At 36.6% G+C, this 21,416-nt stretch overlaps 1 protein-coding gene and 1 long non-coding RNA gene across 2 annotated transcripts; both read left to right on the plus strand.

Moving 5' to 3' along the window:
- Positions 1-2,656: 2,656 nt before the first annotated feature.
- LOC134256974 (uncharacterized) lies at positions 2,657-3,719 on the plus strand. Its single transcript, XR_009989829.1, has 2 exons — positions 2,657-3,199; positions 3,236-3,719. It is a non-coding gene; the product is annotated as an uncharacterized LOC134256974 (long non-coding RNA).
- A 12,499-nt stretch (positions 3,720-16,218) lies between these two features.
- LOC134256972 (integrator complex subunit 6 homolog) lies at positions 16,219-21,312 on the plus strand. The gene is made up of 7 exons (XM_062739641.1): positions 16,219-16,427; positions 17,675-17,735; positions 18,070-18,167; positions 18,293-19,507; positions 20,058-20,117; positions 20,217-20,379; positions 20,486-21,312. The coding sequence occupies exons 1-7, from the start codon at positions 16,405-16,407 to the stop codon at positions 21,227-21,229; spliced, it is 2,364 nt and encodes a 787-aa protein (XP_062595625.1). The 5' UTR covers positions 16,219-16,404; the 3' UTR covers positions 21,230-21,312.
- Positions 21,313-21,416: the final 104 nt, after the last annotated feature.

A 21,416-nucleotide genomic window follows, 5' to 3' on the forward strand; every position in this document is an offset into this window, starting at 1 on the left:
TCTATATACCCATCACCATGGTCTGTATTATCTATCACCAGGGTCTGTATACCCATCACCAGGGTCTATATACCCATCACCAGGGTCTATATACCCATCACCAGGGTCTGTATTATCTATCACCAGGGTCTGTATACCCATCACCAGGGTTTGTATACCCATCACCAGGGTCTGTATACACATCACCAGGGGTATACCCATCACAAGGGTTTGTATACCCATCACCAGGGTCTGTATACCCATCACCAGGGTTTGTATACCTATCACCAGGGTCTGTATACCCATCACCAGGGTCTGTAATACCCACCACCAGGGTTTGTATACCCATCACCAGGGTCTGTAATACCCATCACCAGGGTCTATATACCCATCACCAGGGTCCATCTAATCTATCACAAGGGTTACTAACCCCATCACCAGGGTCTATATACCCATATCTATCACCAGGGTCTATATACCCATCACCATACCCATCACCAGGGTCTATATACCCATCACCAGGGTCTATATTATCTATCACCAGGGTCTATACCCATCACCAGGGTCTATATACCCTTCACCCGGGTCTGTATACCCATCGCCCGGGTCTATATACCCATCACCAGGGTCTGTCTATATACCCATCACCAGGGTCTATATACCCATCACCAGGGTCTATATTATCTATCACCAGGGTCTATATACCCATCACCAGGGTCTATATACCCATCACCAGGGTCTATTTATCTATCACCAGGGTCTGTATACCCATCACCATCACCAGGGTCCATATTATCACCAGGGTTTATATATCACCAGGGTCTATATACCCATCACCAGGGTCTGTATACCCATCACCAGGGTCTATATACCCAACACCAGGGTCTATATACCCATCACTAGGGTCTGTATTATCAATCAGCAGGGTTTATAAACCCATCACTAGGGTCTGTATACCCATCACCAGGGTCTATATACCCATCACCAGGGTCTATATACCAATTACCAGGGTCTATATTCACATCACCAGGGCCCATATTATCTATCACCAGGGTTTATATACCCATCACCAGGGTCTATATACCCATCACCAGGGTCTATTTTATCTATCACCAGGGTCTGTATACCCATCACCAGGGTCTGTATTATCTATCACCAGGGTCTGTATACCCATCACCAGGGTCTGTATACCCATCACCAGGGTCTGTATACCCATCACCAGGGTCTATATACCCATCACCAGGGTCTGTATACCCATCACCAGGGTCTGTATACCGATCACCAGGGTCTATATACCCATCACCAGGGGCCATATTATCTATCACCAGGGTCTGTATACCCATCACCAGGGTCTATATCATATATAACCATCACCAGGGTCTGTATTATATCTATGACCATGGTCTTTATACCCATCACCATGGTATATATACCCATCACCAGGGTCTGTATACCAATCACCAGGGTCTATATACCCATCACCAGGGTCTGTATACCCATTACCCATATTATCTATCAGGGTTTATATACCAATAACCAGGGTCTATATACCGATCACCAGGGTCTATATTATCTATCACCAGGGTCTGTATACCCATCACCAGGGTCTGTATAACCATCACCAGGGTCTATATACCCATCACCAGGGTCTGTATACCCATCACCAGGGTCTATATACCCTATCACCAGGGTCTGTATATCCATTACCAGGGTCTGTTTTATCTATCACCAGGGTCTATATACCCATCACCAGGGTCTGTATTATCTATCACCAGGGTCTGTATACCCATCACCAGGGTCTGTATACCCATCACCAGGGTCTGTATACCCATCACCAGGGTCCATATTATCTATCACCAGGGTTTATATACCCATCACCAGGGTCTATATACCCATCACCAGGGTCTATATACCCATCACCAGGGTCTGTATACCCATCATCAGGGTCTATATACCCATCACCAGGGTCTATATTATCCATCACCAGGGTCTGTATACCCATCACCAGGGTTTATATACCCATCACCAGGGTCTATACACCCATCACCAGGGTCTATATTCACATCACCAGGGTCTGTATATTAATCACCAGGGTCTATATAAAAATCACCAGGGTCTATATAAAAATCACCAGGGTCTGTATTATCTATCACCAGGGTCTATATACCCATCACCAGGATCTATATATCAATCACCAAGGTCTATATACCGATCACCTATTTCTCGTTATCAACAAGGGTCTATCACCAACAGTCTGTATTTACATAGGTTTGGCTTCGATATCACCAAGAGTATGTGCATCGCAGAGGGTCTGTCAAGAATCTCAGTATCAACAAGGGTCAATGACCCTATGTATCACTCAGGGTTTTTATCACTAAGGTCTTGTGTATCACTAATATTACGGTATCACCAAGGGTATATGTATCATTAAGGGTCTGTGTACTACCACCAAATGTGTCTATCACCAACAGTCTATGTATCAATAAGGGTCTATGTATCACCAAGGGTAGATTTATTACCAAGGGTATGTGCATCATAAAGTGTGTGTCAATAACCAGGGGTCTGTGTTTCAACAAGGCTTTCTATCAGCAGGGTACTGTATATGTATCACCAAGGGCCTATTTATTACCTAGGGTCTGTATCAACAAGGGGATTTATCTCCGAGTGTCTATGTATCACCATGATTATGTGTATCACCAAGGGTAAATGTATCTCCAAGGGTCTATGTATCACCAAGATTATGTGTATCACCGAGATTATGTGTATCACCAAGGGTATGTGTATCATAAAGGGTCTGTGTTCTACCAGGGGTCTATGTATCACCAAGTGTCTATGTATCACCAGTGGTCTATGTGTCGTCAAGGGTCTTTTTATCACCAAGGGTATGTGTATTACCTAGGGTCTGTGTATCACGAAGTGTCGGTGTATCAACTAGGGTCTATGTATCACCAAGGGTATGTGTATCACCTAGGGTCTGTCTATCACCAGTGGTCTTTGTATCACCAAAGGTCTGTGTATCACCTAGGGCTTGTGTATCACCAGTGGTCTATGTATCACCAAGGGTTTATATATCACCTGGAGTCTGTATCAACAAGGATAAGTTTACTTAGGGTATGTATGTCACCAAGGGTCTATATTACCAAGGATATGTATATCACCAAGGGTTTGTGTATTATTGAGGGTCTGTGTATCACCAAGGGTATATATTGTATCACCTAGGGTCTGTGTATCAACTAGGGTCTGTGTATCACCAAAGGTCTATGTATCACCTAGGATCTGTGTATCACCGGTGGTCTATGTATCATCAAAGGTCTTTGTATCACCTAGGGTCTTTATCAACAAGGATCTGTATCACTAAGGGTATATATGTATGTCACCAAGGGTCTGTATTACCAAGGATATGTGTATCACCAAGGGTTTGTGTATCATCGAGGGTCTGTGCACCTTTGTCCATCAGCAGGGTTTGAATACCTATCATAAGAGTGTGCATGTTTATTACATATGTCTGAATAGCCATATCAAGGAAATTTTTATTCTTGCAGGGTTTTATTGCATAATTTTGTAGGCCTATATGGTGTCTAACATAATTTGAATTATTAAAATGAAATCCAATATTAAGAAGGTCTATGGATGTGTTTAGTAAAGTTAACCTCTTGTAGAGAAGGCATGATCGAATTGTATAAAGAAATACATGTATATTGATTTTCTTATGATTAAAATTTCTTGATTCTAATATTGATCTTATTTACTTTTTATTTTGTAGTGTAAGCCTGTTAAAGAGGATGCAAAGGATATTCAAATTAACTTAAAACGACGGGCAAAGAGTTTATTTATGTGGATTGTGGAAATATCTTTACATTGTTAATGTGAATCATGATGTATTTTGATTCCTCTTTTGGATAAATTGAGATAAATTTTATTAACAAAATATTTATTTATACCTTAGTCGACTACTCATTTACTTTATTCGAATGAAAGTTGCATATTCGGAACATTTGATGGAAATAAAAATTTTAATAATTCAGATTTCACTTGTACATACATGAGTTATATTTATAACAAAAACCTCCTTACCTGCATTTATAAAAAGTAACATGAAATATCTATGTGTATGTTGCACATAGATGTTAAGAGGCACCTAACGTATTGACAAGGCACGTAACATGGGGGGGGTTGCCCCCTTCCCCCTGTTTTCTAAACGCATCATTTAACTTTTGAACATATTCATTGAAAGGTCGACCCCCTATACTTTTCAGAAGATCGGACTCTCATATTCAACATATGAATTATCTATTACAAACCGTTTATGAATACTTTATTTTTTTTATCTTATGATAATGTTTAATTTTCATACACTTATTATAAATCAAAAGCGGCTAAGGGTAAGGATAAAAATTTTATACGTAATTTTAATTGGCCGATTGTGGCCGGTGTCAACCTTTTCCTGTCTCAAACAACCTGACAATAGCCAGCAATTGTTCTTTCAGCAACAAGGCCGGCTAAGAATTACTAGTGCCCTGATCAAAGCATAATTCACCTGTGTAATGCCCCTGACAAAACTATTAGGAGTCCAATTTATTTTGCATATGATCTTTGACCTTGACATTTGACCTTAACAAAACTTTAATCTTGGCCAAAGCTTTGCACTTGATGCGACAGGTCTTTTACATCTTCATGTGAAAAGATTTGACAGATGAGCTTTGCCATAGACAACTGCATCCCATTCAAAAATTACAGACACTGCATATCATTTCCCTGAAGCAAAACTACACTTTGGTTTTCTACTTGACAAAATGTAATTATTCAGAATTTGTAAAGTTTGTAGAATGCATCTATTTTGGCACTTTTGTTCTACTGTCATATACCTCTACATCGAACATAAATGACATTTGAACTTTGTGTTGGTCGATCTACTTTTATGAGGATTTCTACCATTGCACACTTCATTAATTATGAAGAGATGTATATGTTCAGATTTTCTGTGGAACAAATGAACAACATGATGGAATTTTATGATTTCTTTCCATTTATGAAATAGATGAATCAAGATACATGATGACTGAAATTTTCAATGTCAAAATATTTCCACATAAATAAGATATCTTTGTCTATCGATATAAAGTTCAATGTCCTTTGCTTCCCCCTTAAAAGGATTCAACTACAAAATAAAAAAAAAGAATGCTAAAATGACAACAAAAAATAATAACTTTAAATCAAGAAATTTTAATCTCAAGACAATCATTATAGTTCATTATACAATTCGATCAGGGCTTCTCTACAAGATGTTAACCTTGTAACTGAACACACCCAAAAACATCCTTAAAAGTAATTGGATTTCATTTTGATAATGCAAAAAATATTGGACTTTCTACAGAAAATAAGGTACTTCGACCCCGCAAGAGGGAAAATCTTTAATATGGCTTTTCAGACTTATGTAATAAGTATACACACTCTTCTGATAGGTTAATGATCATTGCTGATGGACAAAAAGTACACAAACCCTTGGTGATACACAGACCCTTGGTGATACATAGACTCTTGGTGATACATAGACCCAAGGTGATACAGAGACCCTAGGTGAAAACCCTTGGTGATACACAGATCCTTGGTGATACAAAGACGTTAGGTGATACACAAACCCTTTGTGATACATAGACCTTTGGTGATACACAGACCCTAGTTGATACACAGACCCTAGGTGAGACAATATATACCCTTGGTGATACACAGACCCTCAATAATACACAACCCCTTGGTGATATACATATCCTTGGTAATATAGACCCTTGGTGACATACATAACCTAAGTAAACTTATCCTATTTGATACAGACTCCAGGTGATATATAAACCCTTGGTGATACATAGACCACTGGTGATACACAAGCCCTAGGTGATACACAGACCTTTGGTGATACAAAGACCACTGGTGATAGACAGACCCTAGGTGATACACATACCCTTGGTGATACATAGACCCTAATTGATACACCTACACTTCGTGATACACAGACCCTAGGTAATACACATACCCTTGGTGATAAAAAGACCCTTGACGACACATAGACCACTGGTGATACATAGACACTTGGTGATACATAGTTCCCTAGTAGAACACAGACCCTATTTGATACACATACCCTTGGTGATACACATAATCTCGGTGATACACATAATCTTGGTAATACATAGACCCTTGGAGATACATTTACCCTTGGTGATACACATAATCATGGTGATACATAGACCCTTGGAGATAAATTCCCCTTGTTGATACAGACCCTAGGTGATAAATAGGCCCTTGGTGATACATATACAGTACCCTGCTGATAGAAAGCCTTGTTGAAACACAAACCCCTGGTTATTGACACACACTTTATGATGCACATATCCTTGGTAATAAATCTACCCTTGGTGATACATAGACCCTTATTGATACATAGACTGTTGGTGATAGACACCTTTGGTGGTAGTACACAGACCCTTAATGATACACATACCCTTGGTGATACCGTAATATTAGTTATACACAAGACCTTAGTGATAAAGACCCTGAGTGATACATAGAGTCATTGACCCTTGTTGATACTGAGACCCTTGACAGACCCTCTGCGATGCACATACTCTTGGTGATATCAAAATCAAACCTATGTAAATACAGACTGTTGGTGATAGACCCTTGTTGATAACAAGAAATAGGTGATCGGGATATAGACCTTGGTGATTGGTATATAGATCCTGGTGATGGGTATATATACTGTTGGTGATAGACACCTGGTGGATGATACACAGACCCTGGTGATGATACACAGACCCTTGGTATATACCCTGGTGAATATTAGTTATACACAAGACCCTTGTGAATATAGACCCTGGTGATACATAGAGTCATAGACCCTTGGTGATACACAGACCCTTGACAGACCCTCTGCGATGCACATACTCCTGGTGATATAAATCAACCCTGGTGATAAATATAGACTGTTGGTGATAGACCCTTGATGATATACCCTGGTGAGAAATAGGTGACGGTATATAGACCCTGGTGATGGGTATATAGACCCTGGTGATGGGTATACAGACCCTGGTGATGGATATATAGACCCTTGATGATAGATAATAGACCCTGGTGATGGGTATAGACCCTGGTGAGGGGTATACAGACCCTGGTGATGGGTATATAAAACCCTGGTGATAGATAATATGGACCCTGGTGATGGGTATACAGACCTTATTGATGGGTATAAAGACCCTGGTGATGGGTATATAGACCCTGGTGATATATAGACCCTGGTGATGGGTATATAGACCCTGGTGATGGGTATATATACCCTGGTGATGGGTATACAGACCCTGGTGATGGGTATACAGACCCTGGTGATAGATAATATAGACCCTGGTGATGGGTATATAGACCCTGGTGAATATATACCATGGTGATATGTATACAGACCCTGGTGATCGGTATATAGACCCTGGTTATTGGTATACAGACCCTGGTGATAGAAAATATGGACCCTGGTGATGGATATACAGACCCTGGTGATAGATAATACAGACCCTGGTGATGAGTATACAGACCCTGGGGATGGGTATACAGACCCTGGGGATGAGTATACAGACCCTGGTGATGGGTATATAGACCCTGGTGATAGATATACAGACCCTGGTGATAGGTATATAGACCCTGGTGATGGGTATATAGACCCTGGTGATGGGTATACAGACCCTGGTGATGGGTATATAGACCCTGGTGATGGGTATACAGACCCTGGTGATGGGTATACAGACCCTGGTGATAGATAATATAGACCCTGGTGATGTGTATATAGACCCTGGTGATGGGTATATAGACACTTGTGATAGGTATATAGACCCTGGTGATGAGTATACAGACCCTGGTGATGGGTATACAAACCCTGGTGATGGGTATATAGACCCTGGTGATGGGTATATAGACCCTGGTGATGGGTATACAGACCCTGGTGATGGGTATATAGACCCTGGTGATGGGTATACAGACCCTGGTGATGGGTATACAGACCCTGGTGATAGATAATATAGACCCTGGTGATGATTGTATAGACCCTGGTGATGGGTATATAAACCCTGGTGATAAATAATATGGACCCTGGTGATGTAAATATAGACCCTGGTGAAGTGAATATAGACCTTGGTGATGGGTATATAGACCCTGGTGATAGGAGTATACAGACCCTGGTGATGGGTATACAAACCCTGGTGATGGGTATATAGACCCTGGTGATGGGTATATAGACCTGGTGAAAGAAGAGATAGAGCCAGGAGATAGGTATATAAGACCCTGGTGATGGGTATATAGACCCTGGTGATGGGTATAGAGACCCTGGTGATAGATAATATAGACCCTGGTGATGGGTATATAGACCATGGTGATGGGTATACGGACCCTGGTGATGGGTATATAGACCCTGGTGATTGGTATATAGACCCTGGTGATGGGTATTCAGACCCTGGTGATAGATAATACAGACCCTGGTGATGGGTATATAGACCCTGGTGATAGATAATATAGACCCTGGTGATGGGTATATAGACCCTGGTGAGGGGTATACAGACTCTGGTGATGGGTATATAGACCCTGGTGATGGGTGTATAGACCCTGGTGATGGGTATACAGACCCTGGTGATAGATAATACAGACCCTGGTGATGGGTATATAGACCCTGGTGATGGGTATACAGACCCTGGTGATAGATAATACAGACCCTGGTGATGGATATACAGACCCTGGTGATGGGTATACAGACCCTGGTGATGGGTATATAGACCCTGGTGATGGGTATACAGACCCTGGTGATAGAAAATATAGACCCTGGTGATTGGTGTATAGACCCTGGTGATGGGTATATAAACCCTGGTGATGGGTATATAGACCCTGGTGATGGGTATACAGACCCTGGTGATGGGTATACAGACCCTGGTGATAGATAATATAGACCCTGCTGGTGGGTATACAGACCCTGATGATAGATGATATGGACCCTGGTGATGGGTATATAGACCCTGGTGATAGATATTATGGACCCTGGTGATGGGTATACAGACCCTGGTGATAGGTATACAGACCCTGGTGATGGGTATACAGACCCTGGTGATAGATAAAACAGACCCTGGTGATGGGTGTATAGACCCTGGTGATAGATAATACAGACCCTGGTGATGGGTATATAGACCCTGGTGATGGGTATACAGACCCTGGTGATGGGTATACAGACCCTGGTGATAGATAATATAGACCCTGGTGATGGGTATATAGACCCTGGTGATGGGTATATAAACCCTGGTGATAGATAATTTGGACCCTGATTATTGGTATACAGACCCTGGTGATCGGTATATAGACCCTGGTGATTGGTATACAGACCCTGGTGATAGATAATATGGACCCTGGTGATTGGTATACAGACCCTGGTGATAGATAATACAGACCCTGGTGATGAGTATACAGACCCTGGTGATGGGTATACAGACCCTGGTGATAGATAATATAGACCCTGGTGATGGGTATATAGACCCTGATGATAGGTATACAGACCCTGGTGATGGGTATATAGACCCTGGTGATGGGTATACAGACCTTGGTGATAGGTATACAGACCCTGGTGATAGATAATATAGACCCTGGTGATGGGTGTATAGACCCTGGTGATGGGTATATAAACCCTGGTGATAGATAATATGGACCCTGATGATGTGTATATAGACCCTGGTGATGGGTATACAAACCCTGGTGATGGGAACATAAACCCTAGCAATACATAAGCAGAACCTGTCTATAAGAGAGAGAGAGAAAAAAAATAGATTAAAAAAAATAAAAAGATAATTAAAATATTAAATAAATTAATTAATTGATTAATTTTAAAAGAATAATAATATAAAAAGGAATAATTAAATAAATAAATCATTTATTAGTAAATCAAACATTTACTTAATTATCAGAAATAATAAATAAACCAATAAATAAAGAAAGAAACCAATAAATAAATAAACAATCAAGCAAAATATAAAGTAAGTAAACAAATAAACAAACAAATTAAAATATAAATGAATTAAAACATAAATAATAAATTAATCTATACATTTATTAATTAAAGAAAAGAATAAATGATTAATAAATAAATAGAAAAATTGAAATAAATAAATAAATAAAATAAATAAATAAATAAATAAATAAATAAATAAATAAATAAATAAATGAATGAATGAATAAAAGATTAAATAAACAAATAAAAACTAATTGCAATGTCGACTTATTAATTCTTCGGCTTTTTAAATAAAATTTTATTGAATTATGCATAAATTTCTGCATCTGAGAATAGCACTACTAGTTTTCGTTATATATTCCGAATTTCCTCTCTGCTGTTTTCCGAGCTCGATGTAATTTTTTTGCGCGCATGCGCTCTGCCTGGTTATAGAGGCTGGTTACGAGATATAAAATTGTATTCATTCATAATATTTGTTTCATTTTTCAAATAAATTTTTACGATAAATACATAACAAAAAGAATTTTCAAAAATATCGATTTTTAATTGCTATATTTTTAATTTTCGCTAATGACCTGATTTCAATACCTATTGTCTATAGTCATTCATTGAAGTTGATGAAAATATGAAGAATTCCCTAATAATTTGATGTTCATTAATTATCAGTCTTCATTCTACTTGCAGACACTTGTTTCTGTAATAAATTTTTGATCTATAGTATATAAATACCATGGATCAAAGATTAATTATAGAAACTGTCAAACAAGTGTACATGTCTCTGCTTAATTCTATTCATATTTTTAAGTAGACACAAAATGTATAATACACAATATCATGCACATTTTATTGTAGAACTCATTGTCATGCATTTTATTATGTTGTTCTAAGGTTTTTTGGACACAATAAAAAATCTTTGAAGTAACTACATTTGTATATATAATTTGATAGCTTTGGAAAAATTGATGAAGTTCTTTTTAATGAACAAAATTTATGAGAGACTGCATGGTAGGCAAATGTTAATTTCTAAATGCAAGAAAAAATGCAGATGTTTTAAATATACCTGGAAGAAATAAATGTTTTAAAACTTTGGGGAAAGCAATCTGATTTATATTTTTTTCTTATCTGTATTTATTTATTGTTTTAAAACTTACAAGCACTCAGGTTATTACTAAAGTAATTTTTATTATTAAATAATATATCGAATGAATGAAATATCTTGAGGATATAATTTTAAGTAGCTAAGGATAAAAAAAGATCACAGAAGTTTGTGTATCGATCTATCAATTTTACGAAAATTTTCAGTAAATATAAAAATTATGTAATATCTATATACTATTTAAAAAATAAATATATATTATAATTATTATTTACTTTTTTGTAAAATTGATAGGGATGCAAACTTCTTCAAAAAAAAAAAATTAAACATGTAATATACATGTATATGATCATATGCCAATATTCATCTGTAATATTCTACGGAAAATTGATCAATTAAAAAAAAACAGTTTTGATATTCATAAATTGCTTGTTTTTTTTATGTTTTTATTATGTCTGATAGTGTCAAAGAGAACATAGAGGCCATACATATCCACTTTACTACCTGGGGGTATATCCCATTTATGGCTTCTGTAATTATCACCTGTGTATTCCCAGTCAACCATGTTCTGCTGACCTCATAATTCATTAACACACCTCATAGACTCATAATTCTCTTATTTGACCTTTAAATATTATATTAAAGACAAATTTATTCAATAATTAACAAAACATTTGAATTTATATACTTTTGATGAAATTTTGAATATGTCTAATGTCTAATAACTACATGTACAACTAGAAACTCTTGTTGCTACAGCAACAAAGAAGGTCTTCCGTTCTCCTCTATTTATCTACATAAATGAGCTTTAATCTATGTTAAAAAGGCATATATTTTTAATGATTGTGGGAAAACAATCAGCCGGAGGTGTAACTTACCAAGATTCTTCACTTTACTTTAGACAAGTATAGTCATTTTCAATTTTTTATCTCTTCCTGTGACGACCAGAAGGAACGGCGTACGCATTTTACCCTATATTTTTTGCCCTATCTTCATGTTGTTTTATTCATATAAGTTAAGTGTCTTGATCTGTTACAGTTTAAGAGATCTCGTAATATTATCTTCTCATTTTGAGGACAAATAATCACGTGACCGGAAGTAAATTTTTGGAAAGATATTTGAAGTTACTCTAGATATTTCAGTCTAAATAACATGTCCTAAATATTTATGGTATATTATAATACTAAATTTATGCAGTTTTTCTTTCATAAGCGGAAGTTGTCCATTTTGTTTCCAGTGGGACTGACATATTTCAAAACTACAAAAAAGATGCTACATGTATAATGTATTACTAAGAAAGATTCCATAAGAAAAGTTTTTATTCATTTGTTCACTTCCAGTGACAATTGGAAGTGACGGTGGACAATCTTTTCCTAACTAGTTTTGCCTACACATCAAGATCTACCACTTGTAAAAGTTTGGTGTCTTAATCTCTTACCGTTTACGAGATCTAGTTATGATAACTTCTCATTCTGAGGACAGGAAATCACGCAACCGGAAGTGAATTTTTTAAAGATAGTTGGCGTTTAACTTAAGACAGGTACAGTCTTAATAACATATCCAAAAATCATTACAAATACTGCATCTATAAAAAATATTTACTGGAAAGAAAAATACTCAAATTATGAAGCTTTTCTCTTACAACCGGAAGTTGTGTTCTTTGTTTTCTGTGTTACTGACTTTTTTCTACAAATAAGATGCTATTGTGTTATAAAAAAAAGTTTCCATAAGGAAAAATTGAATTTTTGGACTTCTTTGATCACTTCCTGTGACGACCGGAAGTGACGACAGACGATCTTATCCACCATGGAATTGCTAACTCATCAGGATATACCACTTGTCAAAGTTTGGTGTCTTAATCTCTTACTGTTTAAGAGATCTAGCTATAATAATTTCTCATTTTGAGGACAGGAAATCACACGCAACCGGAAGTGAATTTTTTTAAAAAATAGTTGATGTTACTGTAGACATTTGCAGTCTGAATAACATATCCAAAACAGTTGCAAACACTTTATCTATAAAAAATATGTATTTGAAAAAAAATATTCAAATTATTTAGTTTTTCTCTTATAACCGGAAGTCGTAGTTTTTGTTTCCGGTGGAGCTGATATATTTTGAAACTACAAATAAAGCGCTATAATGTGATGCAATAAACGTTCCATAAAAGAAAAGATGAAATTTCCGATTTTTTGACCACTTCCTGTGACGACCGGAAGTGACGGCGGACAATCTTAACCCAAATGTTTTTCCCTTTTCGTCAAGATATAATACTCCTAAAAGTTTCGTGTCTACATCTCTTAACGTTTCAGAGATATAGCTATAAGAACTATTCATTTTGAGGACAGGAAATCACGCGACCGGAAGTGAATTTTCCAAAGATATTTGACGTTACTGTAGTCATTTGCAGTCTGTCTAACACTTCTAAAAATCATTTCGAAAACTTCATCCATAAAAAATATTTATGGGAAAGAAAAATACTGAAAATATGCAGTTTTTCTCTAATAACCGGAAGTTGTCGTTTTTGTTTCCGGTGGGACTGACATATTTCGAAACTACGAGTAAGATGCTATAATCCGATGCTAAAAAAACTTTCAAAAAAGAAAAGTTGAAATTTTCGATATTTAAGAACACTTCCTGTGACGACCGGAAGTGACGGCGGACGATCTTAACCCAATTGGATTTGCCTACTTATCAAGATCTATCATCCCTGTAAGTTTGGTGCCTTAATCTCTTACCGTTTCTGAGATCTCACTCGGATTAAATATTTTTGAAAAAAGCGGAAATCGGACATATCTGACGACCGGAAGTGAATTTTGAAAAAATGAAAAAAACGTCTCGGGGTATTTTCATTCTCTATCATCCCTGAAAATTTCAGGAAAATCTGTCCAGCCATCTCTGAGAAATCCTGCCGACAAGATTTGGGGAAAAAAATAATAATAAGAATAATAATAAGAAAAAACAGTAGAATCACTATAAGGTCTTCCGTCTGAAACGGAAGACCTTAAAAATACAGGAATTGAACATTGGGGCATAGGTTAAACAACCCACCCCACCCCCACCCCTTCCCGAATTTTTGATTTAGGCCAATTTACTAAAAAAAAGAAAAAAATTTAATTGTGTTTTAAAAGATATTCAACAATCAAGTCATTCCAAAATATTAGGTCATCAGATTATGTATCGGGTCATTTAAAAATATCAACAACTAGGTCATCAACTTCTTTTTTTACTATTATAATAAAATTCTTAAAATCATTTTCCTTTAAAAGTACATAGACTGTAAGTTCCAGTACAGAATCATCAAATATTATGAACAATTCCACCAATAATTTATTATCACATGCATGCATGTTTTACATGTTTCTATCAATATGCTTCATTTGTATATGCCTTTATTTTCTCAAAAATTCACTATATATTTTTTTTTCAATATTTTTTTTCTAATATCTAGATTAAGATTATATAACTTAGATTATCAAGCAGTTAATTAAATCACACATTTACATGTAAATCAGGTCAATCGGCATTATCAGGGCATTCAGAAATCAGGACATTATACCCCTTGGAAACTTCAAAAGTGATTTCCAACAATATACAATAGATAATTTAGCCTACACTGAATTAAACTACTTTTATATATGATCCTTAAAAATTATTTAATCAAATTGTAAATTTTAAGTTTTGCTAAGTTGGGTTTATTAGAAGTTTTTATACTATCAGGTCATCAGGTCATTATACCCTAAAATCAGGACATTATACCCCTGTCAATTTTCTCTGTCAAATAAAACTTAATAAAAATATTTTATTTAGCATTTTCTTCATGATTCTCATAGAAAATGATGATATTCACAATTTCCACTAAAAATAACATTGTTTATGCACATAAAAACTCTTTATTTCAGTATATATATGTAATCAGGTCAATCAGGGCATTATACTATCAGGGCATTATACCTTTCCCTTGGGGACGGAACCACCCATCCCCTTCGCGTTTCGTAGCCCAAGGATTCTCTGACTTTTTTTAAAAATAAAATATTTTTGTATGACATTCTGGTATTCAAAAATTATTACAACCGAAAAACCCAATACTTTTATACGATACTAACACAGACCTATATACGCATCGCGGCAACGTTTTGACTCAGGACCCCAGGTATTGCGAGGATGCAGATGATGAAATGGTCCTACTACTGGGAGCCTCTTTTGGAACATTTTATTTAGTTGCACACAGTTGTTTAAAAAGTGTTTAAGATTCTCATTTTCACTGAATAATATTATGTAACATCCTTTATTTCCTAAATGAATCCAATATTATTATACAGGTGCTTTGAAACGGGACCCCCCCACCCCACCCCTTTTCCCACGTGTCTTGTACGATAAGGTTTCTTCGATTATTTCTTTTTTATATAAAATATATTTGTTTGACATATCCACAAAGTATTGCAACTGAAAATTCCAAAATTTAAACTATAACTAGCCTTTCATACTCTCTGATACTTAAACAGAACCCGTTCTGTTGTAGAATCGGAGAGTATGAATTTTTGAATATGGTATACAAAAACATTTAATTTATTCCTTTAAAAAATTCAAAGAACTTTTGGGGAACGGAACATGGGGACGGGGTCCCGATCCTAAGCACCTGTGTATTAATTATAGACTTTCTCTTATGTATGCATAATTTACAGCCACGTAGCATCGTTTTTGAAAAGGGGGGGGGGGCAGCCAGAGAATTTTTTTTATACTTACCTGAAAAAGTTGATAAGCAAAAAAACAACAACAACAACAAAAAAGGAAACTTGCCCAAAGTCGAAAATCCTATTAGGGGATGGGGGGGGGGGGGTAAATGCCAACTTTTTTCAGTACCATTTATTATACTACATTTTCTGTAGTTGGAGGGACCAGCCTTTCAATGTACATTTCCTATAGTATAAGTAAGGTTGGGGAAAAAAGAAGGGGGGTCAGGCCCCCTGCCCTCCTCCCCCTGTTGCTACGTGCCTGATTTAATTAATCAAGGTGCCGTCAGTACTCGCTGTGCAGTGGAACCTTTAAAGTAATTATGACGTCATAGTGAATTTTGAAAACACCCAAATGACTGAATTCCCCGCGACCTTAGTGACGTAACAGCTTTTTAACGTGATAAACAAACATGCTTTGGAAACGGCAAAATGTTGAGAGAAAAAATCAAGGAGTTAGTATAGAGGCAAAGAACGCATTCGGGGCATAGAAAATTAATTTACCTCCTGGCTGGGAACTGTGGTCACATAGTTAGATTTTGGAAGTTTTTCAACCCAGGGAGTTCCCGTCTACAATGTTTGAATCTGCGAATGAAAAGTAAGTTTTAGTTTATAAAATTTAAAAATCGGCTAAATTCAGGTTAAAAGTTGTTTTATTTGCTATTTTTTTACATTTCAGATCCAATATATATATTTTCTGTATGTCAAAATCAGATCTAACATTTAGATCTAGATATGTTCTATCGTTAAAATGATAAATGTTCTTCGTGCCCGGTGGTGAGATTCTGTCCCGAGACACAGATTTTTCCATCTAGGAAAATTAGGGAGGGGGGGTCTAACGTAAAAAAAAAATCAACTACCATGACATTCAATAATCAAGGACCCGTTTTACAAAAGAACGCACGACTCACACTTAGATTAATTGTAAAATCTTGCAAAATAAAAGGCTCTGTTAAAAATTGCTCGCATAAAAATATTTTTACCAAACTCTTTTTGAGAAGATTAAAACCATTTTCAATAATAATTAATGGGTCCCTGATGAATATACGGACCTAAGAAATATAACAATTTTTATTCATTTATTTTTGGGGGGGGGGATGTAAAAGACAGAAAATCATTTTTTTTTCAGGAATAGGTCCAGGTTTTTTTTTCCCAGGAACTTCCCGGGAGGGGGTGTTGAAGGTCATTTTTTAAGTTACTTTAACATAAGAACAATTATAACTCGGCAAATTCTAGAAGGATTCTCAAAAAACTGTCACAAACTGACGGTATGCTCATAAGATTGTACCTTTGTTAATCATATTCAAAGAATTTTCAAAATGATGTCATTGTGCTGTATTTCGAATTCAATATTTTCAAAGTTATAAAATGGATTCGCAATAGAAGAAAGTCAAATCCTTACATAAGTTTCACTTTATTTACTTTTCCGTTCAAAATTCAGTTAAGGTCAGATGACACGTTCCTCAAATATATGTTTTGTATCTCTTGGTATTATATAAAAAAAATTATTCACATTTGTCATTTTCTTTTGATTTTTACACTGTTCTTAAAATGTTTTTAAATATAAGGGAAACCAAAAATTGTGTTATAGGCCATTTAGAGGATTATCCATAAGGGTTATATAAGAAATATGACCCTATGGTATCTTGGCCAAATGCCTGGTAAGGTACCCTAATTTTTTGTGAGGAAACTTGTTTAAGTACCTATACTTCAATGAAAAATTGTTACGAAAAATTATATATTTTTGAGGAACGTGTCGTCTGACCTTAAGCTACATACCATCATATACATTTTCTTTAACAGTTTTTTAAGTGCTTGATTCATCATTGTATTTTTATTTTTCAGATTCAAAATTGGACCCTTGAACAATTCACCATACCCCATGCTTGGTGATGATCAAAACAAGGTAGATATATATTTTGTTAAATTGTTGAACATTGCTGTAAATATTTTTTTTATAAATCTATACATGTAATTATGAATAATTATTTACAAACGTTTGAGATTGGTCAACAGGTATCGCAGATTTTTTGGGGTGTTTGTCCTTCTCCATTTCAGATACAATGTATATATTTTTTAAATACACGTATAAAATTTTCACATTTCAAAAAGCAAGGATGATTTTAGTCGATATGATAGTTTTCTGTAAAGTACATTTTTGTTAAATCTTTATTAAGTTAATAAAGCCAAGGAGGCAAAGCTAAATTTTAATTTTTAGTACTAGATGATTTTTTTTTCAGATCACCAATGCTTACATTGAGGATTTTAAAACAGTAGGTTTTGGCCGCAAAGATTCGCAAAAATATCCCTGGTACAACAACCCTTTTGACCCTAGAATGTAAGTTTTAGTCTTCTTTGTTTGTTGTTAAACATCCCTCTCAAGAATATTTCACTCAAATTGAGATGCTGAAAGCAAGTTTCGAAAAAAAAATATTGAACATTGGTTTTGGTTAATTTTGACAGGTCTTTCCATGGTTTTCAACATTGTCTCTTCAAGCAGCAAGATGAAAAAGACAATGAACAAACCAAAGCCAGACTTACAGAAAATGTTTTCTTGGCTCTTGACAACCCATCTGCTGTAATGAATGACTATTTATACGGATACAGAGAGTACCTCAAGAACCTCTCGGGGCTGCCCACCATCCACATCGGGTCCGGAGATGACCCAGGCGACATAGTACACGACGACGGATCCCAGGAATGCAAGCGTCTGTTTCAGCGAATCCGCTCACAGTCCGTAAGATCCGTGTTTCCAATGGAAAATGAAGCTCTGGAAAATGCTGCTCTTGGGAAGGCGCTCACGGAGACAAACTGTCAATTAACAGAAAATCATAGTCAGCCTGACAGAATGGATCAGCTCTGCTTAAATCCGTCTCCAGATCTTTCAAAGTATCAAACAGGCAACGCAAATGAAAGTTTATTGCAAAAGTCACTTGAAAAGTTATGCGACGGGATTGCTGAGGAGGCAAAAGAGACTGACCAAATATTGATCCCTACCTCACGTGCAGCAGTAAACAAACCTCAGACTCCTCCGGGGTTTTCCTCCAAGAATTTGGCAAACAATGGAGGGTGTTTTGAAACTGCACATGTAATCAACGAAACTGTTACGAAAGACTCGACACTCGAAGAGAAAACTTTTAATCAATATTTCTTGACGAAAGATAAACATGTAACAGACGATAGCTCACATTTACAAAAGGAACGAAAGGCAGCAGAGAAAATACATCAGTCTTCATCGTCAATGTCCAGAAATTTACAAGAGGCGGTAGCAAAACTTATCCCTGAAGAAGTTCATGACACGAAGTTAACAAGCGGACAACCAGACAAGCATATACCGAGTGGACAACCTAACAAGAATTTACCGAGTGAACAACCTGATACGGAGATACCAAAAAGCGGACAACCAGACAAGAATTTACCGAGCGCACAACCGCACGAAAAGTTACCAACCGAACAACCTGATAAGAATTTACCAAGCGGACAACCGGACAAGAATTTACAGAGCGGACAACCAGACAAAAGTTCACCGAGCGGACATCCAGGCAAGAATTTACCGAGTGGTCAAACACAAGTCCAGCAACCCACAGAAGAAGAGCAATCAAAAGACAAAAAAATTACGCATTTATCAGACATTAGTGGAGGAACGACTCCAGTTTCCAAAGAATCGAGCAACTCAAGGTACATCTTTTTATTCTCTCTTTGCAGACTACTTTATTTAAGAAATAAGGTATCATTTTTTGAGTTTTATTGAGATGTAAAACGGGTTGGTCACGTGATCAAATCCCATAAAGCCCGAAGGGCTTTATGGAAGATTTGATCATGTGTCAACCCGTTTTACATCTCCATAAAACTCAAAAATGATACCTTATTACTGTATATTTACATTTGTGACTTATTTATACTTTCTATTTGCCTTTTAACGTGTGAAATGCGTTAATTTTTCAAACCCAACGGCATGTATGTAATCCACTAGACGCGCGTCGACCCTTTATGACGTCACAGAGAAATTACGTGGAACGTTTATCCAAACGCACATCTATGACCTCTTGACCCCAAACCTGTATTTACACAGTTATAAAAACGCTTGCCTTCAGTAGTATTATGTAAAGGAAAACATTTGCAAATGTAAATATTGATCGATAAATGTAAAGTTTTACTAAAAGAATTCCACTCATATATGCACACCCAAATATACTAGTACTATAATTCAGATGTACTTGTTTTTCAGTTGGGCTGAGAAGCTGTTTTACAAAGATGTAAATGGAAAAGAAAAGTGTTCCAAAGAAGGGTAAGAATGTCATCAAACGAAATAAAGACTGTTAGAAGCAACCCATTAATATCATTAAAATCCATGTAATGTTTCAGGTAATAAGTTTCTATGTTGTAGGAAATCTAGTCTTGAAAATAATAAAGTAAATGTGGCAGAGAAAGCATCGAAGACAATCAAGTCCAATTTAAGGCCAAATTCAGAACCCTTCATTCCACCATCGCTCGCCTCAAAGTCTAACAATGCACTGCAAGTTCAAAACAAAACTTTATTTACACACGAGGTAAGATATGTCAACTTACAGTTTTACTATACATGATAATGATTTAAGAAAAATACCAAATCACGTATATTTACATTCAATCCTAATGATGCCATTTACTTTGCAGGATTTCCAACCGAGACATTATGCCCAAAACCTTGTACCACACGCACAAAACAACTACCTTCCTAACATTCAGCCCGCACCGTACCCACAACAACTGCCATCACAGAGTCTGTACTTTCCAACAAACGTACCACCCCCACCAGTTCACGGTTTGGCCCCTGTTATTGCTCAACAGAATTATCGCAATCCGCATGAAGCATTCCAAAACGCGAACTGGTTTAACGACAATGGTGTCGTGGCTCCTCCGGATTACAAGAGATATCAGTTCCAGCCGCCTCTTCAGAGCCCATTGATTCCTTCTGTTGTGCAGAACAACCAACTGTTCAACCAGAATTACCCATACAACCAAGGGTTGTTAAATTACAACACACCAGATAATTTGTTGCCACATGACATGACAACAAACGTTATGTCAGTATACATTCGGTCGACAGCATTTATGTCCTCCACCTTCCAGCAGAAAAATCAGCCCCAGCATTTGTATGCCTTTAGGGAATCCCGTAACAGTTTCCCTTACAATTTCAACAACAACAACACGACTAATGACAACAACAACAATAACAACAACAATTCGTTGTCAGACAGAAGCGCTAGTTGTCTTGAAACAGAAGAGCGCGTTATTCCGCGTATTGAGTTCCGTCGGAGTCGGAGCTGTGAGGATTTGGTGTTAGACGGCTTCAAAGGACGAGCCCGGCCCAGGGCTATAAGGTCTAACTTGATAAGGATTTATCCCACCAATAGTTGACTTTTTCATGACTAGTTTCTCGTTGTTTTTCGACCAAAATATACTCAATGATTGTTAATTATTTGATTTTCTAACTTGGTTTTTTAAATATAAAACTGTTTCATGGCTTGTTGTTGTATTTACTATTTGTAAATAAGATATACAACAAAGTTCCACATATTGCTCAGTATACTCTTTACTACACATC

Source organism: Saccostrea cucullata, unplaced genomic scaffold (genome assembly GCF_032062105.1).
Source record: "Saccostrea cucullata isolate Sc308-1 unplaced genomic scaffold, CSIRO_AGI_Scuc_v1 ctg1767, whole genome shotgun sequence".
Classification (NCBI taxonomy): Eukaryota; Metazoa; Mollusca; class Bivalvia; order Ostreida; family Ostreidae; genus Saccostrea; species Saccostrea cuccullata.

Bases quoted from the DNA above. Each gene is read 5' to 3' on its own strand.
- LOC134256972 (XM_062739641.1), top strand. From the start codon at position 16,405: ATGTTTGAATCTGCGAATGAAAA. The intron at 20,118-20,216 runs GTAAGAATGTCA...TCTATGTTGTAG, and splicing joins GAAAAGTGTTCCAAAGAAGG to GAAATCTAGTCTTGAAAATA. The intron at 20,380-20,485 runs GTAAGATATGTC...TTTACTTTGCAG, and splicing joins AAACTTTATTTACACACGAG to GATTTCCAACCGAGACATTA.